This window comes from Myripristis murdjan, chromosome 8 (genome assembly GCF_902150065.1).
Source record: "Myripristis murdjan chromosome 8, fMyrMur1.1, whole genome shotgun sequence".
NCBI lineage: Eukaryota > Metazoa > Chordata > Actinopteri > Holocentriformes > Holocentridae > Myripristis > Myripristis murdjan.
This window is the reverse complement of record NC_043987.1, coordinates 33038101-33059828: the sequence shown is the minus strand read 5'-3', so window position 1 is coordinate 33059828 and position 21728 is coordinate 33038101. Positions and strand designations below refer to the sequence as shown.

The following is a 21728-nucleotide window of genomic DNA, read 5'->3' as shown; positions in this document are numbered from 1 at the left end:
TGCAGAAGCAGAGATGAAGGTGAAGCTTGATGAAACTGTAACGTGTACATATGGAATTGCTCAAACACACAGTGAGTGTCAGACAGAAAAACAGCTCGCCACTGTCAATGACCTTTACAATGACTAGAGCTTTAGTACTCTCTTCTGCATACACACTGACTGTACAGGCAAGCCAACAAGTGGAAACCAACCTTTGACTGGACACTTTCTGAGCCGTGAACATTGATTGAAAGACAGTAAAAGTGCAGGCAGGCAGATTGGAAACAACACGGGTTATGCAAGTAGATGGAAGCAAGTAGGACATATTGCCATAAAATGTATTAGCCAGGTGTAGAGAACATAGAAGAGCAGGAAATAAACTAGACTGAGCCAACAAGTCAGTTTGCATAGTGCAAGCTCAAGCCTCTCCACCGAACTCTGTACCTGCTACTGACTCCACACATGATAATATTTATAGATATGAGAAGCTGTTTGATTTACTAATAACTGCAGTCACATTCAATTTAGAGTGATCATGCTGTACTTTGTGTCTGCTTTTATGCTATTTTAATGTGTTATACAACAAATTAGTATCGTACCTTTGTAGATAACTTAAAAAAAATAAATCACATCTGGCTCCCTTTTATGTGCATTACATGAATATATAACTAAAGTAAGACATCACTTAAAGTTACAAAAGGTTCTGGAGGTACATAAAGTCACTAAATTATAAAGCAGGGGGGAGACAAAGAAGAAAAAGTACAAATAATTAACAAGATATTATTACATTGTGATTAATTAATAGAAGTTAGGCCATCAAACTATCTTCAACAGATGCACAAGAATTGATGCTATAGAATAATAATCACAATAATAATAATAACCAAACCAGTTAGGACTTTTTTTTTTTTTTTTTTTTATATAATTTAGCCTACTTAAAACTGCAGTGAATAATAATACATAAATTTCTATGTTGCCTCAAATGATTAACCAGTATCCTAAATTTCAAACAAATTGATCAGTTTCTGGATTGGCTAAGTATATATATAAAAGTTGATGTGAATCTTACGTGTTGGTCCAATGTGGACGGTTTTTGATCCTGCCGGATGGTTCACGGTACAGCTAACATTTTGTTCCCAGTCTGATCTCTTCACTCGGATCTGGCTGACCGCTGAATAGTAGCTGTCCTTCTGAACTGCAGGGTACTGAACAGAGTCGGCCAGGTTCGTCCCGCTGGCAGTGGCGTAGCTGAAGGTCAGGGAGGCGGGCGTGAAGCCGGTGGCGAGGACGCCGAGAGTCAGCGTGTCACTGGTCTCAGAACCACATTGTACCAGAGGAAACACAGTAGGGGCCGTTGATGTGGCTGAGAAAAAGAAAAATATTTCTCATGAGGATATTGAAATTAAATTTTGATTGCACATGACAGAATTTTTTTTAACATGAGTGATAACAAAGAGAAGCCCATGGCAGCTTTGTGTTGCAGCTTTCGTATCCCAGTTATTTACAGGCTGGTAAGGAAAGGAACAGACTTACGTCTCTCACTTATAGCACTTTGTAGTAGTTATTGGCTATTAGTCAGTATATTGTTGGTAAATTATGATCAATTAATAGATTCAACAGTATTTTTAAAAACTTATCATTATTTGACATTTGTGGAGGGTTTGACCTAAGTAAACATCCATTCATTTCTGTAATAGCAGCCACATCACAATATGGACATTAAATGATTATGAAATAATTACTGTTCCTTTTGTTTCAGTTCACTGGTTATTTAAGTTGACAATTCTTACCTGATGAAACAGTTTCTGTTGTACCCTTCCCCCAGGAGTCAAAAGCACCGTAGCACAGCGCTAAATCTACTTATCGCTTATTTTCAAAAGGCTTCATCTAGTCAATAACTAGTTTGAAAAGTCTACAACTTTACGTTTATTAGAGAATAATGGGTAATACTTTACAATAAGAGTACAACAATTAATGTTAGTTAACGTTAGTTAATGCCGTAATGGTTAAATAACTGTTAGTTAATGATTATTATGACATTTACTAATGGTAATAATGTCTACAATAACCCTTAAATAACATATAAATTAACACCTTAGCATGAACAGCATTAGTAAATGATTCTTAGACACATTAGTTAACGGTTAGTTAACTGTCACTTATATCACTTAATAATGTTTATTATGGCATTACCTAACGTTAATTGTTGTACTGTTATTGTAAAGTGTTACCGAATAATATTATAAAATGCATTTGAATGACCAAATGCCCTAATATTACGGCTTTTTGTCTAAGATCTTGTCTGATACTGAGGATTTTGCCGTTTCCACTTTTCGCACATTTGAAACTCTTTCTATTTTAATAATGAACATCTGAACTGACACCTGACAAACAGAGAAATTAAAAATGATCTTTTTGCCATAAAAACATAATATTGCTCGGTCTGAGTCATAAACGAAGAGAGATTTTAATTCTTACCTGATGACACAGTGACCATAGTGCCTTTTCCCCAGTAGTCAAAAACCCAGTTGTCACAGTGGAGACAACCAATACACACTTCTTACAAAAACTATCCTCCTAAGTGCCTCACATCATACAGACTGTGGAGCCTGCCAGCTTAAAGGCAGTCTAAAGTTAAAATCAAACTAACATCTACTACATCTGTTGATAGCCCCGACTCGGTTTCACACTCAAGACAGATCATTTGACAGATTACAAATTACTGTTGGCTGTTTTATCACACGACAACAGTTGTGACTACCTGGAAATAATACAATATTTCTGACTGATGTATTAAGAATTTCTGTATCTAATCAGAAATATTAATATTACGTACCTGAGGAGACGGTGACCATTGTTCCCTTTCCCCAGTAGTCAAAAGCAGCGTAGTCACAGCCTAACAGTTTACTATCTACTGCATACAAAAACCTGCGTCCACAAACCTACACTTTTCTGCCATCTTACAAATACATACATTTTCTCTGCTTGTACAAGTGTTTATGAATAAAATTAAATGATACATGATGTTGACCTTCAAACTTTAAACCGACTTCAGTGACAACAAGTGGAAACTCTCTATTGTTGTTCTTTTTCAACACATTCTGTGTCTCAGTGAAATCCCTGATATCAAGTTTGAATTTTCAACAAAACACTTTTCTTTTCTTTTTTAATCGATAAATTTGTAAAGATTTTGATGACTTACCTGATGAAACTGTAACCATTGTTCCTTTCCCCCAGTAGTCAAAAGCATAGTCACAGTGTAACAATCTGACACATGCAACGTACAAAAACGACCATCTAAAAGATGCTGTCTACTGACATCACTAAAGTCCAGGTTCTCTACTATTAAATATTAGAATTGATACAGTGAAGATGAAAATAAAACAAAGCCATTTTTACCTGTTGTTACGGTCACTGTTGTCCCTTTTCCCCAGTAGTCAAAGTAATTGTAGTAGTCACAGTGTTCAGTTTGAACAGCACTTCAGTGCAAAAATACTTTTCCATTGGAATCATCTTATCAAAACTATTTCAATACACAACATTTCTAACATTTGCCCTGATCGTGTTTGTTTTTTGCTGAAGGCCTACACTGTATCCCGGCTGATGGAAAATTTCAATTTTTGTCATAATATTTTACATTTTTATATATATATAAAAAAAAATGAGTTTTGACATATGAAAATGTCAAAACTCATCAGATGATGACTTACCAGAAGTTACTGTGACTGTTGTTCCTTTCCCCCAGTAGTCAAAGTAGTCATCACAATGATAGATTGTGATGTGCCGCCCGTACAAATACTAAAAAAAAACATACAAGTTCCACTTAATATCGTCTTGACATTGTTTATTAGCCATATCCCCTTGAGATATAGCTTACCATCTCTTACCACTTCCTGTAACCTAGGTTACATAATATCAAGCTTATTTGTCCAGAGCTGCTGAAAACTTCCTCTTTTTCAGAGGGTTTCATGAAATCCCCCCAGCCTGCAGTTCAGCTCACACAACTGAAAACCTGAGCCAAAAAATGAACTAAAATGTTTATGACAGTATTGATATGTGTGAGTCATTCAAGATCAAATATAAAAGTATGATTATTGCACTTTCCATTTTGTTTCATTTTCAATACAGTTTTCAAAACACACCTTCAAATATTACTTTAAATCATACATCCTTCAGGACAGATCAGTCTTTCCTAAACTCCAGATTTTCACTAATTGGATTTAAATTGCATTATTTCCTGTTGTATGCTCAATTAAATCATCCTTCCCTCTGCAGGCTTGACAATAAAGAAACACGTCAAGAAAATAAATAAAGAAAGAAAGAAAGAAAGAATGTGGCAACAATAATATCGGGTTCTTGTGCCATTAACAAACTGGACATTTTGGCTCAAAATGTTGGACAGTATTTTGAGATGATGTAACTCTATGATATCTTGAAGGATATCTTGATATCTTGAGGATGAATATGAAAATGGCTATATTACACATTTTTGATTTCTTGCATAAAAGTGCTTATTATTTCTACCTTGGCTTAAAGCACTTTTTCATTGTACAACACTGAAATCTTTTGTCTGGTCGCCACTCATCAGTAGTACACCATATTGACATGTACTGTGTGTTAAACTGTAGGCAAAACCCCAGCTAAGGTCTCCTGGTTGCTCTAAACTACTTGAAAGGATATTACAAGTTCAAGAAAAGTAAGAGGCAAAGGTTTGACTGATGAAATGTTTGTGCTTTTAGATTGCTGGAGATAAAAATGAAGTCAACAGTGACTCTTGTTTACTATAAGGCTTAAGAAATTCACTGTGATATAAAGTGCTGACAAAGGTTGCTGGAGGATGCACAAAACCTGCATGGAGCAACACATATGACTAGGTTTTGCATTTTTTAAACACTTACTTTGGGCAGCTGTAGTCATGTATAGTAGGTCTCTGATGGACAGTTGTTTGCAGTCAGATTCCTCATAGTCTAACCATGTGTGACCCAACTCTGTGTACAAGGAGGGGTACACATCCAATGACTTTACATAAGCCCACTGGCCATAATGGGCTTTAACTACCTGCACATGGACACAATCAAATTTAAACTTAAAGAAGAGCAAAGACACCCATTCAGTTCACAATTAAAAATTTATAACTGACTTGATGATGCATCTGGGGAAGACAGCAGGGACAACCATAAATCCAATAACTTTAGCTAGATAACGAAAATGCCAACTGACTCTACCAAGAAGCAGAACCAAGAAGCAGGCACCTATACTGTGGAGAGAATCTGTCGCAGACCCCAGGGGAGACCACCATGTGTACACACTGTCACCAAAACTACACTGCAACCCGCACTGCACTGAAGGAAAGGCAAATGCACAAAATTAAAGTGAGCACCATCCTTCAGGCCTACCACACCGCATGCAGGGAGAGGTGTCTCAAGTACTCCCCGCATGCATACACTGCAAAGGGGAAAGAGGCAAAACCAAGCAGGATAAAATAGAATACAATTATATAAAGTCTGACTTTGAGACCACATCATAAAACGGAGAACAACTTGTAAGAATTCAGGTTTAACCCCAAAAAACAACAACAAACAAACAAACAAACAAACAAACAAACAAACAAAAAAAACAATAGGGGGAATCAGGTCAGGCAAAGCAGCAGTCTGGCATAAATTTTGCTAAACTGGGGGTCCTGCACCAATAAAGATGACTGGCAGTACTGTAACTGTTTCCTCTTCAACATGGGGCTACAAAGCAAACATCCATCCATCCTTGAGTCAGCTGCACCACAACTCTGCACAAATAAGGCAGTCCTCCCCTCAGCTCCCAGGCCTCAGACAAAGAGCGGCACTAGTTGCCCTCACCTGTGCTTATGAAGGCAGGGAGCTCTGTGACCCTACCTACCAGGAGCGGTGCTCCCTCTTAGATGCCTCACAAACAGGTAATCAGTCTGACAGCAAGCTGTTTCAAAATAGACTGTAAATGATGATAAAGGGATGCTAAAAATAATCAAAACCAAGACCTTTAGGCTTTTTAAGTGTGGTGAATTTTATCCTTGATTTGATCCGTGACGATAGAAAGGAAGAACCATTCTTTAGAGGGACGGACTGGCGGCATGATCATCTTCAGAAGATCCTGTGTCTTTTCACAGAAGGACGAGGATGCCAGTCTGATTTGTTGCAAAGCAAGTGCAGGGTGATTTTACACAGGTGGGATGTAGAAATCCCCCAACAGCTGATCGGTTCTTGCATCAAATGGACTTAAGGTGCAGGACCCAATTACGTATTTATTTCTTTTATGTCTTAATAACAGTCTGTCTGTGTCATGTGTTGGCTGTGCAGCCAACACATGAATCAGCCAATCTGGAATTTGCCAGAATTTCCAGATTGCCAGTCCCAGAGTGTTCTTGAGTTGTCATCAAGAACTAAGTAGGCCAGTTACAGTTTTTTTCAATCGCTTTACCTCCTCTGTCAACTCAGAAACGCTGGTATCAAAACAGTTAATCCATAGGCCTAATGAGAGGTGCACTTCCCAAAATAACACATTTTGTTTGCAAAAGGCTCTCACCATGACAAAACATTTCAAACATGCAGCAAAAGCACATTTTGTCACCGCCCAATACAACTTGCAGTCAAGCGACATAATCCAGCCACTCACTCACTTCATACTCAACACCAAAATGCAACACACCTTTTTCAGTTTGAGCAGGTTCAACCTTACTTTTTTCCTGTGTGTATTGCAGTCATATTTTTGACAATTTACATAGTTACATATTGTAGAGCAAGTAGCAAAATCCAATATTTCCCTCAAACAACTCAACTTCTGCCCAAATGAGTAGATTTCTTCTATCAGCTCTACTGTACTGTAACACAGCTGACAGCACAATACAAAATACAGCTGTCAGTTTGAACAAGGTTCTCCTGTGAGCTACACATTCAAATGTGAACTTACAGTAAAGAATTGTATCCAAACTCAGAAAGACTTTGAAGTGAAATTATACTGTATTGATGGAAAAAACTGAAATACGGTAAGTCACATACAGTATTACACAGAAAAACTCAAAGGAGTTGAGAAAAAAAATACAGAATACAATTTATAGGCCCCTTTTTTGTAGGTGCATACTGATTGATTGGTGAATGGTGATTTGTGGAAAGGGTAGTGATGCAGGTGCACTAGTGATTTCACAGTGATGCAGGTCATTTCTATCAGCTGTGAGCAGATGTTTTGCTTTTGACTACCAGAGTGAAGTCAATGGAGTCAGGGCCATGTAAATGACACATGTGAGAAGTGTTGTGCAAAAGAGCCTGAAAAATGTATGAATCCAATGAAAAGGTATGAACACATTTGCAAAAGAAAACTTCTGCTGTGGTTTGGAGGTGAAGATGATGACAAAGTGGATCCCAGTTTCATTATACTGGAAAAAGCGAATGAAAAAAAACTGTAATAACTAAAGTTACAATGTTGTAACCCTAGTTCTATAAGTAAAGCACAGCCCTGGCTCTATGGCCAATAGCTCGTCTCCAACTGCACACATGGACTCATTCAGTGAAATTTTGCATGCACATTGCCAGCCAATGAGGACATGCCGACAGCTAAAACCACGTGAACCGGTACTCAGTATTATTCCATACCCGTAAGTGATTCTCCAGAGATGAGATCATTAAAGATCATTAAGAGATCATTAACGGGCAAACTGCTGGAACTGGCTTGCCTGATCATATAGGGGTTAAAGGTCGGTGGAACACCTACCTCACCTCACAGCCCACAAAGAACATGGGGGATAGATGTGATGTGATATACGGTCCATGGGAGTCAGGTGTAAAACAGCTGACACACACACACCGCTGTCTCTCAAGTGTTGGGTTGAGACCTGACCTCGAGAAGCAACCCATGAGCTCCAAGAGATAGAACTCTATGGACAAATCTTAGATCAGGATGCTGCAGTACATATGTCCTCGACATTCAGCCCACTGAAGAGGGCTGTTGACGCTGCAATGCTGCATGCAGAGTGAGCACGAAGCACAGTGAGAGCGTCTTCTCCAGGCTCAATATATCTCTTTGAAATGCTTCACAAAGCCATTTAGTAAAATGCTTCTTGAACTGGGCTTTCCCAACCACATCATCACCATAGCACACAAACAGCTGTTGGATATGATGGACTTGGGCCATGTTTTTGACATAGCATGCCAGCGTGTGTACTTGGCAATTAGCAGATGCCTTTTATACTTCCTGTTCTCCTGCCTGAAGACAAAACACATCCAGCTGAATGGTTCTTGATCTGAATGATCTTAAGTTCTTAGGAACAAAGGAGGGGTTCAATCTGAGTGTAGTACCGCTCAGACCACCACAAAGCAGCATGCAGGTAGATTGAACCGACAGGACACTTACTGGAGTCACTCTCTCAGCCTAGGTCATCAAAGCTTTATTGAATGATATTTCCTTCAGAGAGGATTGCTGTACATGCTCATATGGTCAGGGCGCCAAACACCTTAGCCAGGGCCAGGTGCCATAGCAAGCCAAGCCTTTCCATGGAGTGCACTACCACCAGATAGCACAGATGACTGACATCAAGAAATACTGTTACTATTAGCTGGAAAAGCTGGAATGAAGGACAGCACTTTGGCACTAATCGGAGCAGGCACTTAGCACTGAGTCAGTCGAAGCAGGGATCTGTCACATCAGACAGAACATCACCTCCAGAGGCTGACACAGTCCAGCTCATAATGAAAAGGTGTACGATGTGAGTGGGAAGACTAAGCAACACAACCAAGTTGCAGGGAATGTGTGGAAGAACATCTGTGCTTAATATAGGTCGGATCCCACCAAGTCCAGATGGGAGACTGCAAAGAGTGGTTGGGAATGAGAGAGCTAAGACCCCGTGGGACTTGCTGCTGTAGAAGTATTGGGGACTGAAACAGGAACTGGAAAAAATTTGAAAGTGAAGGCAATGATAGTTGCACTTGGGGTTGTGACCCCCAAACTGGGAGAATGGCTCCAACACAGTCCAGGAACAACAGCTCCGTCTTGATGAGTGCAGTTTAGGAACCACTGAGATACTGTGGAGAACATTCACACTCCCAGGTTTTCGATAGGGAACTTGAGAACACACTATCCATATTAAAATAGGGAAATGTATATGTATGAATATATCCTTTCTGTCTTTCTATGACGGTTTGGTCTTGTTAAAGGAATCTAATGTATTCAGAGGAGCTTTGCAGCTTCTATTTGTATAAGAAAATCAATTTCCAGAGTTGGGCAGAACCTTTGGCTCCTGCCTCTGTCAGATAAATTTCAGTCCAAGGTTTCAGTTTGTTCACTGGACGCGGAAGCACCTGCTGTGGTGAAGGCTGTTTCCTGTCTGTTATATAAATATTAAACAGTCAGGATGTCACAAGCCACAAGTCCAAAATTCATACACATTATTTTGTGTTATGATTGCCCCTTGTAAAAGATTTCACAACTAATTTATTTATTAATATATTTGTCAGAACATACTCTCTCAACATATGTCACACTCTCTGAATATATGTCTTTGTGTATTAATATATTTAGGACAATGAATAAGTATTTCACCATTTTTTGGCACTTATAAGATCATCTATTGTCCACTTGCTGTAGGCTTTGCTGCATCTGAAGTGGTGTATCTCAACTGGGATGTGTTTGAATCGCATTAGGGTTACCTGTTGTTGTTTCCAGTGTTTAAAATGTGGCCTTTTTGACTCTCTTCAAGACTGTACCTCTAATTAAAGGCTGGACAAATAAACCCGATTGGACTATTTGGTCTGCTAGTAGTACTGCATGTGGAGTTTTGTAGAATCAGTCCTTGAACTTATGTTTTTTAATATTTAAAATCTTATGTCTGCTGATCCAAGTCTCAGTAGGTACTGTCAGTCTTAGATGTAAGTTTCAAAATATTTCAGGATGGGCATGGTAAAGTACAGAATCATGTAAAATAAATTTACCATGCCATGGTGTCATTCAGTATTCAGCAGTCCCCTGCATCATGATTTTGAGAAAGACTTGATTTTGTGAATATTTTCCCTTGTTTATGAATGGCTTCAGGCAAGTGAGGTTTTTGTCATAGCATATATCACTGTGGGTAGCCCCCATACACAGTGACACACACTCATACAAAAACCTTCGTCTGATGTGTGGTCCGCTCACTCTGTCTGGGTGCACTGAATAACTTTTATTTACTACAATTTTTGGAGGAGTAAATCTATTAAATCTTGCTCCAACATTCGATTTTTGGTCCACCTTCCTTGGTTGGTGGATTTTTCTTCAAAATCACTGACTTGTTGCTAGTGTGAAAATCATGCAATTTACATCATAATCTACGGGCTGAGAAAATACTCTGAAATACTGTGACCTTTGAACTCATAAAGGGCTGTTTTATGAGGACTGAATAAGTAAAATAAATAAATAAACACCTTTAAAGATTGTCTTAAAACAGCTCTGCTTTTCTGAATTCCTAAAAAAAAAAAAAAAAATCAACATTTTTAAAAGGTTTTCAGTCAGCAGCAGGTTAGAGAAATTTAACAGAAACCAGTTGAAGGAAGCATTCTAACTCACTCACTTGTTTTCAGTGTCAGTGCCGTTTATTTCCCTGAGAACAGTGGAAGGAGGTTTTTGTCATTAGCTGTATCACTGTGGCTGTTATAGTATGCACTGTGATAGAGCGCTGTACAAAAACCCCACCCTGTGCTTTGACCAGCCGCTGTCGATGTAACAATAACATTAACATCAACAATGCTATTACTACTAAGAATAACAATAACAATAATATAACCACTGCACTGCTCAATTAAACAATAAAAAGAAACACATATACACATTTTGAAAATATTTCTTCAGACAAACTGTTTCAAAGTTTCTGCACCTTGACTGCAAAGACTCGGTCATCGTTAGTCTTCATCCTGGTGGGAATCTTCTGGCAATATTTGCAATAATAGTAAATGCAGCGGTGTTATCAGTTGTATGACATATTGTCCAAATCCAAACGACAGGCCTCAGGACTACTGTCCACCCACAAGTTTCCCTCTAGCACAATGATTCATAGCTGCCAGTGGACCAGTGAACCAGTGGACCATTGAACCAGTGGACCAGTGTCCATGGAGCGATTCAGTTCAGTCTGACCTGAATTATGTCAGATACATTTCATAGTGAGACTGGCTGCACACTGATTTAGGCACAGCTTGCTGAGTCTGTAATGAGAGTTGAAATGCGTCCTCCACTAGTGACGGCCTCTGCCTCTTGTGAGGTTTTTGTAACGGTGTGTTTCACTGTGGCCATTCCACTACACAGTGATACATGACAGTACAAAAACTGAAGCTGCTCCAGTGTGTCGCTCCCACAGGCTCTGCTTCGAGAAACAGACTAAAACAACTGCTCATTTCCTCCTAATTCATTAGAAATCATTCAAATAAAAATACAATAATTGGGTGACGATTACAACATTTGTTTTTATTGATGAATTATTATGATGATTATTTGTGTGCTTATCTTCAGTGTCACTATGTTATTGTTTTGCATATTATTAATATGTTATTAATGGTGCTAATTACCTTCCGTTGCAATGTCATTTGAGAAAAGCATCAAGAAAATATCAATATATATATTATATTTATTTTATCTATATTTTCTTAATGTCATAAACATGACCTTGTCAATTACTGATTTAATATCAGTATAATATGTAATATAATAGTGATGTAGTGATAGTGATGATGATGTTTTCACAGTATTTTTCACAATAATTAAATTGACAATAAATTTAAGTTCATTTAATAAAATTGTGTATTTGCAGTGACTTTTTTCCAATGCTGTGAATTTAATATGTTTCAATGAAAAAAATGTCAGATTTTCTGTTTGTAATTTTTCAGTTTCAGTCATTCATGTTTAGCTTTGTTTTTCTTGCTGTCCGCTCTCTGACTCCACATGGTTTTTGTTATGGCATGTAACACTGTGTACCCCCCGTAGTATCGCACAGTGACACATGGCATGTCAAAAACCTCCCCACTCCTGCAAGAGAGTCTTTTCTGGAGTTTGGACAAAGACAGAGATTATTGTTTTTACAAAACATTCAGTGGAGAAAAAAAAGTTCTCAAGTATTTGTGTCTGAATAGTTTACATAATCTAAATAATATATGCCTGACAATATGATGAATAATGATTGATAAAATTTGTCCCCCCCCAGCAAACAATTGAAAGTTATATATTCGTTATTGCTCAAAATACAATTTGTCAAGTCTAAAAAAGGCATGTATGAAAATTATATTATTTAGTAATATAAGTATTATGAATGTGAAACTTCAACACTGACCTTAATGTGTGTCCTATGCATGAGCAGATGTACGTTTTTTTTTTTTTTTTTTTTTTTTTTTTTTAAGAATGAGATGAAGGCAAAATTTTATTTGAGAAACCAGCCTAATGGAATTATCTGTGCATGTTAATGCAGTCAGTGACTTGTCTTGGTAGCATAAGCCCTTTTTATCACTGAACCACTGCCACAACTGTAGCAAATGTGGATTTTACTGGACAGTAATCTTATCTATGAATAAAAGTATACATCAGTTAATTTAATGCATTAACTATTTGTTTTTACATTGTTTTCTTTTAAAAGTCCAAGTATTGCAAAGCACTAATTTCTGTGTAGCTCTTCCAGCTTTCTGACTGAGAGCAGGGACGTGACAGCGCCTGGTGGTTTTTGTCATGGCATGTCTCACTGTGCTGCTGCTACTCCATAGTAACCACAGTGACACATGGCCTGTCAAAAACCTCCCACACTTGCAACTGAACACTCACTCATGGTCCAGCAGCAACACAAGCATTTCTTTTACTTTACCTTTGCTAAATCTGTAAGTAATTTTTACATGACATTCAGTAAAAAGCTGTTTCTCTCTCTCTCTCTGTCTCTCTCTGTGTGTGTATGTATTTAAGTTTTAAGTTTTAAAAAGCAGCAAACGTCTCAAAACATATCTAAAGCAGTTACACTGATGCACAGAGATGAGCGACAACATCACAGTGTGTCTTTGTTGCAAATCATTAATAATTGCTTACTTAATAATAATTATTATCATTATTATTGTTGTTGTTGATGTTGTGACATTGTCCAGTCTCTGACTCCACATGGTTTTTGTCATGGCATGTAACACTGTGCCATAACCACCACCAGGATAACCACAGTGACACAGGGCCTGTCAAAAACCTCCCAACACATGGAAGACACTGCACAGTGTGGTCAGTAAAACATTTTTAATGAATGAATGAATGAATGAATGAATGAATGAATCAATCAATCAATCAACCAATCAATCAATCAATCAATCAATCAGTCAATCAATCAATTAAAAATAATGGGAAACAAACTAATATTTTTCAGTCAGATCTCAATAATAAATAAGGTTTAAAAAATTAGCTCACCTGTTTTCATTCATGATGATAACTGTGAACTTCTGAGTTTGCACAGGTGAAGGCTTCGCTGCTTTATTCTAAGCCAGTTGTCACATTTAAATGTGTTGACACAAAACTGGCTTGCTTAGCAAACTGGGTTAAAAAAGGAATTCTTTGTGTGTGTAAATGTATTTACTGACTGGTCTTCAAAGCATATTCATCATTTTAATAATAACTATTTTGACAGAAATCTATAAATATATCTGTAAAATTCAGTTGATGGCAGAGCAGTGGAAACGTCTGGTTTCTGACTCCACATGGTTTTTGTCATGGCATGTAACACTGTGCCATAACTCCAGCTGCTACCATAACCACAGTGGCACACAGCCTGTCAAAAACCTCCCAACACACTGAAGACACTGCACAGCGTGGTCAGTGAAACATTTTTATGTATGTATGTATTTCTTTATTTGTATTTGGAGAAAGCAACAGAATCAAACAAAAAGAAATAGTAATAATAATAATTACATTAATTTGTATTATTGTAAAAATAATGGAAAACGAACCAATACTATTCAGTCAGATCTCAATTATAAATAAATGAAAAATGTGACAAAGTAGCTCACGTGTTTTGATAAATCAGTATACGGAACTTTTAATGGAGGTAAGAAAAAATCTGATCCAAATAATAATTGTAATTTCTCTGCTCATTCCCATGTCTTGTGGTTATATTAAAATGTAGCCACAATGCTAACTGTGAATGTCTGAGTTTGCACAGGTCAAAGCTTCGCTGCTTTATTCTAACCCAGTTGTCACATTTATATTAGGGTTGGGAACGATAAAGCGATAGGACCGGATAACTGCTTTTACAGGCAAGGGATACGGCTGTGTCGGTAGCAGCGACTTTGGTGCTCCGTAACGTTATGTGTCCAACCCAAAACTTACAGTATAACTACTAGTAACATGACTGACAATGACGATGAAAAAAAAAAAAGGTTTTATATATTGCCAATAGCAGCAGCACCAACGCCAGCTCCAGCTTGACTGGTGGAAATAGTGTTTTATATTTGCTTCTCTTTGCCTGGACTAATATTTGCCACTATTGGCAATTTAAGCCATAGAATATTTGTCATTTTTGGAGGGGCTTTGCACTGTTTATTTATTGCTATAGTGAATCATGTTCTGTTTTTATATATATACATTTTATTTTCTGATCCCATCCAACAAAATGATGTTCATTCAGCAAGTCTTTTTTTGTCCATGTCTAAAAATAAATACAACAATACATATTTAAAAATAAATACATTATGTTGTTGTTTATTTTTGACAGTATGACACAGTGGCAAATCCGTTTTGCACAGGTGAAAGCTTCACTGCTTTATTCTAACCCAGTTGTCAGAAAAATAGCAGCGTCTGGTTTCTGACTCCACATGGTTTTTGTCATGGCATGTAACACTGTGCCATAACTCCAGCTACCAGCATAACCACAGTGACACACAGCCTGTCAAAAACCTCCCGACACACTGAAGACACTGTACAGCGTGGGCAGTGAAACATTTTTATGTATGTATGTATGTATGTCTGTATGTCTGTATGTATGTATGTATGTATCTATTTATTTATTTATTTATTCATGTATCTGTTTGTATTAGAGGAAAGCAACAGAGTCCATCCTTCAAAAAGAAAAAAATCAAAAAGAAATAATAATAATAATAATAATAACACTCAACATTGTAGCTTTGAAAAAAATAGAATAAGAACCTATACTTTTCAGTCAGATCTCAATGATAAATAAGGTTTAAAAAATGAAAAATATGACAAAGTGGCTCACCTGTTTTGACAAGTCAGTATAGGGAACTTCTAATGCAGTAAAAAAAAAAAAAAAAAAAAAAAAAAAAAAAATCATCCAAATAATAATTGTAATTTCTCTGCTCATTCCCATGTCTTGTGGTTATATTAAAATGTAGCCACGATGCTAACTGTGAATGTCTGAGTTGACACTGTCAACACATATAAATGTGACAACTGGGTTAGAATAAAGCAGCGAAGCTTTCACCTGTGAACACAAAACTGGCTTGCTTGACAAACTGGGTTAAAAAAGGAATTCTTTGTGTGTGTAAATGTATTAATGACTGGTCTTGGAAGCATATTTATCATATTTCTACTGCCAGAATTGTATAAAATCTTAATTAAATAATACCTATTTGATAGTAATCTATAAATGTATCTGTAAAATTCATTTGGCGGCAGAGCAGTGGAAACGTCTGGTTTCTGACTCACATGGTTTTTGTCATGGCATGTAACACTGTGCCACCCCAGCTATCATAACCACAGTGACACACAGCCTGTCAAAAACCTCCCACGTTTCAACGGCGTCACTGTCCAGTTTGGTCAGTGAGAGGAGTTAAATAATCTGTTAATTTAATTTGAATTACAAATATTTTACAAGAGATTCAGAGGAAAAATATTCAGTGTGTTTTTGTGTGTGAGTGTGTGTGTACATACAAATTTAAAGAGCAACAGAGAATGTATCTCAGTCAAACAATTTAAATTGAAGTCCATTTGAAGAGTGAACTACCAAAACCAGGGAAAAACTGAATAACAGACATGAATAAAACAGAAGAGTCATTTTTTTAATTTATTAATCGGAAATCTAGAAAGAAAGAAAGAAAGAAAGAAAGAAAGAAAGAAAAAGAAAAAGTAAATAAATTCTCATCTTTGGGCTGAGACAGAAACAAACATGCCAGCAGGTGTACTCGTGTCTTGGTATCTGGAAAAATACAAATTACAAATACCTGTTCATTTATTATAGTACAACATACTGGTTCAAATCATGTATTTATAGCTGCACTCACTAGTACTGGAAAGTGGATCATGTAGACTAACAATATTATAATCACAGAGTGTTGAATATACACATGGTGGAGCTGTGCTGCGGCTTGCAGAAAAAGACGTAGCATTACACATTACAGCGGTCCAGATCATGTTGATTCAAAACGATGACACAAGATTAGACATAATTCTGTCATCACTGTAAAAATAAGACAAAACACATCAGTGGGAGTAGAAGCTGTTGTGGTTTAGCGCTGATTTGCACCATCACCTTATAACATTAAGAGTCCTCCTCTGATTCTTCATGATGTAATGAGATCAGCTGACAAATCATCTGCTGAGCCACTCCAATGTGCTACTGCTGCAGCTTTCTCCACTAGATGCCAGTCTTCACCAGCACTTGGACTTCTGCTCTTCAGCTGGCAAAACGTGGCACATAAACCAAAGTGTCCCACTGCCACAACAAGAAGCTGGTCCAATAAAACGCTTTCAGTCAAGTCAGTCATCTTTAGGGGCAACAGGTGCATAAGCTGAAGTGATTCATTTCGGGATCAGCATGAGCACATGGTGAGGAGATGCTCAGTCGGCAGAAGAGGTTAAGGTCTGAGGATGGGCTTCCTTGCTCTCTGACTCTGTCAGGGGCTGATTTTACACTTGAGCTAGATGGACACACATTTTCAGCCCGTCTCAAGGCAAGTTCAGTTTACTATTTATAAATGGAAAAAAGCAAATACATACACTGAAGGGTACAAGAAGGGTACAAATGTTCAGTTTCAGATAATGAGAGGCACCAAAGCACTCAACTTGAATTCAGAGATAGATAGATAGATAGATAGATAGATAGATAGATAGATAGATAGATAGATAAAAGCAGGTTCTGTATACAGAACATTTTAGTAATGTTTTGCATGTAGAACTGTCCAATGCAATAAAGGTATTACATTGCCAAAAGTCAACCTTCACGCTGTCAAAAGTCAAACAAATCTCTAAACCAACATTCAGAAATATTAAAAGACCCCACAAGACCCCACATTACCCCTGTGTACATTTGTCCAACTCTAAATTAGTCTGATACAACACATAACAGATATTGTTCATACTTACATGATGGGAGTCACAGTATGGCCAGACCTCCCCCTGGCTGCAGTCTAGACTCACCATGTTATCAATGTGTCGTGATCAAAAGACACAATCACATTCCCTCAAACAAACACTGTAATATATACACACATACAATATCATCAACACAGATTATGTAAGACATAATAACACACACACACACACACACACACACACACACACAAACGCACACATAAATAAAAGAGTTTAATGGTCATCTTCAGTGTAATGTGGGCCCAACTGGATCAGATCCACCGACCACAGATCCAGTACCGGGGGTGCGGAGGCAAACCAGGCACCATGTAGACCCCGTCCACCCCACTACCCTCTACAGCAGAGCTTAACATGCTGCTTATGATAATATACCTGAGATTGCCCCTGTGCATATGCATACACAATCATGCACCACAGAGATCTCCACTTCCTAAGAGTTTTTTTGCTTTATTTTGAAAGCTTTGCCAAACGGGATAGCAGTATTACTCATATCTGATTTGCTGCTGCCTATGTCTCCTAAAATTACAGTTTGTAAACTGATAGTATATTGTTTATTGTAGTCCTGTATCCACATTTGCTCTTGATCTCAACACTGGATCTATACATCTGATAGGTGTCTACCATATGGGCTGCATATGAGTTCATGTCTTGTTTTTTTAGCAATAGCATTTTCCCAGCCATTAGATGCTGATGCAATAATTCTGTTATGTTCTATTTGTGTGCATGCTGGCGATTTATTTGTGAAATTTTTAGAAAATCAGAATTTTGCTATTGCTATCTATTAAATCATTTACAAGTAATATTAGATAGGGGCGATCATTAATCATCATATTACTGTTAAACCTTATAATTTATTAGAGCATGTTATCACTTTATAAGAAAGGCCAGAGCAGACTCTATCTGCTCAGGAGACTGAGGTCTTTTGGAGTGCAGGGGGCACTCCTGAAGACCTTTTATGACACCGTGGTGGCATCAGCCATCTTTTATGGAGTGGTCTGCTGGGGGAGCAGCATCTCAACGGCTGACAGAAAGAGACTTGTCAAACTGATCAGGAAGGCCAGCTCTGTCCTGGGATGCCCCCTCGACTCAGTGGAGGTGGTAGGTGAGAGGAGGATGATGGCTAAGCTGTCATCCATGATTGTGAACGACTCCCACCCCCTGCAGGACACTATAACTACACTGGAGAGCTCCTTCAGCGACAGACTGCTTCACCCAAAGTGTGTGAAGGAACGCTATCGCAGGTCCTTCCTTCCTGCAGCCGTCACTCTACAACAAGCAGTGCTCCCAGTAGACCACACACTCTCCAGGACTGCACTGACTGCACTAGAATGCACACTCTCAGCACCTTAACTACCCCCCCCACCCACGTACACACATACACACACACACACACTGCACTACTGCACACACATAAAGACGGGAGGGAAGGGGAGATCCCATAAGGCAGGATCAAGTGTGACAGTTCCTGAGACCCAGGTCCGGGAGTCAGGTTCTGCCACTTGGTCTCATGGGTTCACACTAACCCTGAACCTCCGGAGTGTGTTGTTCCCCAGGTTTTGGTTTTTTTTTTCTTCTGTGGTTTAAATTGTTCACAGAGTATTTTTCTCATTCCTTGTTTACAGTGTTTATATTGCTCATTCCTTGTTTACAGTGTTTATATTGCTCTTTGGTACTGTTATCTGTATATACTGTTTATTGTGTAAATTGTGCTTCGTATCTTGCTATCCACTTTGCTGCTGTGATGCGGGAAATTTCCCCACCGTGGGACTAATAAAGGAATATCTTATCTTATCTTATCTTATCTTATCTGATTTATCTGGAGGTGATACTGGGATTGCAGCCATTTTCCAGCAGCAATTTTGATGAAAACTGACAGCAAGGGAAATAATTCATTTTTAGCTGGTAGAAGTGAGTAACTTTTAACTGTAAATATGGAAAGAGCAGCATTTTCTGTGAACCAGTGTTGATTATATGATATAATTTTGGTATGATAGATAGTTTTACAGAATAGATTAATCTTTTTAGGTATACGATTCCAGCCTTATTCTTAAATTTTGTTATATAAACATACTCTTTTGAAGTTGTTTTGGCATTTTTTAAATTCTCAATCTGAGTCCTGTCAGACAGCCTGCATTTTTATTCACTAAGCAGCTGCTTTAGGTGCTTCTCCACCCGTACTTAGACTGTCCACTTGTGATCAGATCATCCAGGACACGGGTTAATGCAAGGTGGGAACAGGACCTCAGAGACCTTCGGGAGTCTTGGCTGGTCTGTACAGAAGAAGTGCTGTGTGGCTGTGTGAACAACACACTCACAGTAGTTTTTGTCCAGCCCTGTGGCCTCCTGTATCACTGTCAGCTTTCAGTGCTGTTCAGATGTAGGAGTGTTGTTGATCTGACAGAGCAATGAGGATGAGGACTGGAGGATTTTGTCCAGCTGCTCCACCAACTCCAGTCACTGTGGCTCTCGAGCACAATAATAAACAGCTGAGTCTTCAGTCTTCAGACTGTTCATCTGCAGATACAGCTGGTCCACATTGTTGTCTCTGGAGATGGTGAAGCGATTCTGCACCGATGAAGAATAATGTTTAGTGCTACCACCAGTAGCAGAAATGTAGGCAACCCATTCCAGTCCTTTTCCTTCAGCCTGTCTGATCCAGCTGATGTATGCAGCATCGTCTGATATCCCTGCATATGTACAGGTCAGTTTGTGGGATTCTCCAGGCCGCTTCACCTCTGGTTCAGACTGGGTCAGAGTCTGACTGCAAACACCTGGAGAGAAAAACACTTGGATGAGATTAGAGCCAAACAAAACTCTTTCCAGAAAAAGAGTGAAGTGTTCTTGTGCCATTCACCAGTGAAAGTTGATATCATCAGAAAGGTAAGACATGTAGCTACTGCCATGGTGAGTATTGGATTTTGTCTGGTCAGCAGTTTGGTCTCTCTTTCAGTTTGGAGTGAGATAAATACAGATGGAGGAGAACAGAGTTTTGCATTGACTCCTCCTCACAGAGAGAGAAAATCAAAGGATCATTAAATGAAGCAGGGGAACTGGCTTTAATGTTGAGCAGCTGAAAGAATTTGATACACAATAAAAGATTTACATTGTTACTGTTTTTTTTTTTTTTCAGTGAAAGAGAGAGGAAGAAGCTCAGCATAATGCAGATTGTGTTTGTCAGTGATATCTGGATTTAACTTTTGCTACACAGAGATGGTAAGAATTCATTTTTGAATCAAATGATTTTATCATTGTAATGTTATTTAAAATTAAAAAAGAGGGCACAAAAGCATTTGACAGGTTCATATTTTAAGAAGCTCATTTCATCTAAAAAATGATGTGTGGTAAGACAGGAGCAGGCACTGAGGTCAAACAGATCAAGACAACCAGACAAGTTTGTTCTTTTGCTTTTGCTATTGTGCCTCTTGACAGTTTCTAATAAATGTGACGACTCCTCCTCTATGCTCTGCTGGCTGTTGAGCTGTTGTCTTTCTCTGCCTGTTTCCAGAGGCCTGGTGTTCGATAGCAGCATGGGCCTGGACCGGTCTGTTCTCAGGTACTGTATATAAGAGGACAGGACTTCAGCTCAGCGAGACCTTCTCTCCCCGCACACCAAGGAGTGGCGGGCACCAAATTCATGCTGGGATAGGCTCCAAATAAACAAATGAGTAATAGTGCATAGCTTAGGGAGTATAAGACCAATAACCCATGGCTCAAAACCTATAATATAGATACATTAACCATATGATTAACCAGCTGATATGTTAATGTATCTACCATAAATGAAATCATTAATCTCTATCTATACAGTATATATATATATGTATATATATATATATATATATATATATATATATATATATATATATAAAACTACCGAACTAAGATAATCGTCAAAACAATTCTTCACAAAAATGAAACTCATATGACAGTAAATTATTATCAAAGAGATCAAGGCTGAGCTGGACTGGACTACAGCTGAATGATCACTGGACAATATTGACCTGCAACCTGGAAAAACATTTAAAGACTGAAAAACATGTGAATTATTAAATAAAAAAAACATACTGCAGGCTGTCTATTCATGCTTTGCTTTTGTCAATAAACTGTGAAATCAACGCTAACCCGAAAAGAAATATAATGTATTAATGACCTGCCATTTCTGTGCACTTTCATTAAAAATAATTTGTCAATTCAGTGAAGTGGTTGATTGTTGATCAATTAAAATTGTGAGGAAGGGTGGAGGGTGATTATGTGATTATGTGATTTACTCCAAAAGCCCTGCAGAAGTCATTTAGATCTCTCTGGTAAATGACTGTGGAGGTTTTTGTGCAGCTGCTCCACTGTCTTCAGTCGCTGTGCTGCTCGAGCACAGAAGTAAACAGCAGAATCCTCTGCTGTCAGCCTCGTGGCCTCGAGGTGCTGAG

At 38.2% G+C, this 21728-nt stretch overlaps 2 protein-coding genes across 2 annotated transcripts in view; both read right to left on the bottom strand.

Moving 5' to 3' along the window:
• Window positions 1-21728, bottom strand: part of LOC115363486 (uncharacterized) — a 381300-nt gene that overhangs the window by 112331 nt on the left and 247241 nt on the right. The window lies entirely within an intron of this gene.
• The window catches only part of LOC115363515 (immunoglobulin mu heavy chain-like), a 30508-nt gene that overhangs the window by 1463 nt on the left and 7317 nt on the right, over window positions 1-21728 (bottom strand). The window contains exons 3-4 of the mRNA XM_030057774.1: window positions 3690-3741; window positions 1049-1342 (exon numbers count right to left, since the gene is read on the bottom strand). Coding sequence (XP_029913634.1) covers window positions 1049-1342; window positions 3690-3741 — 346 coding nt within the window. The remainder of the gene's footprint in view (window positions 1-1048; window positions 1343-3689; window positions 3742-21728) is intronic.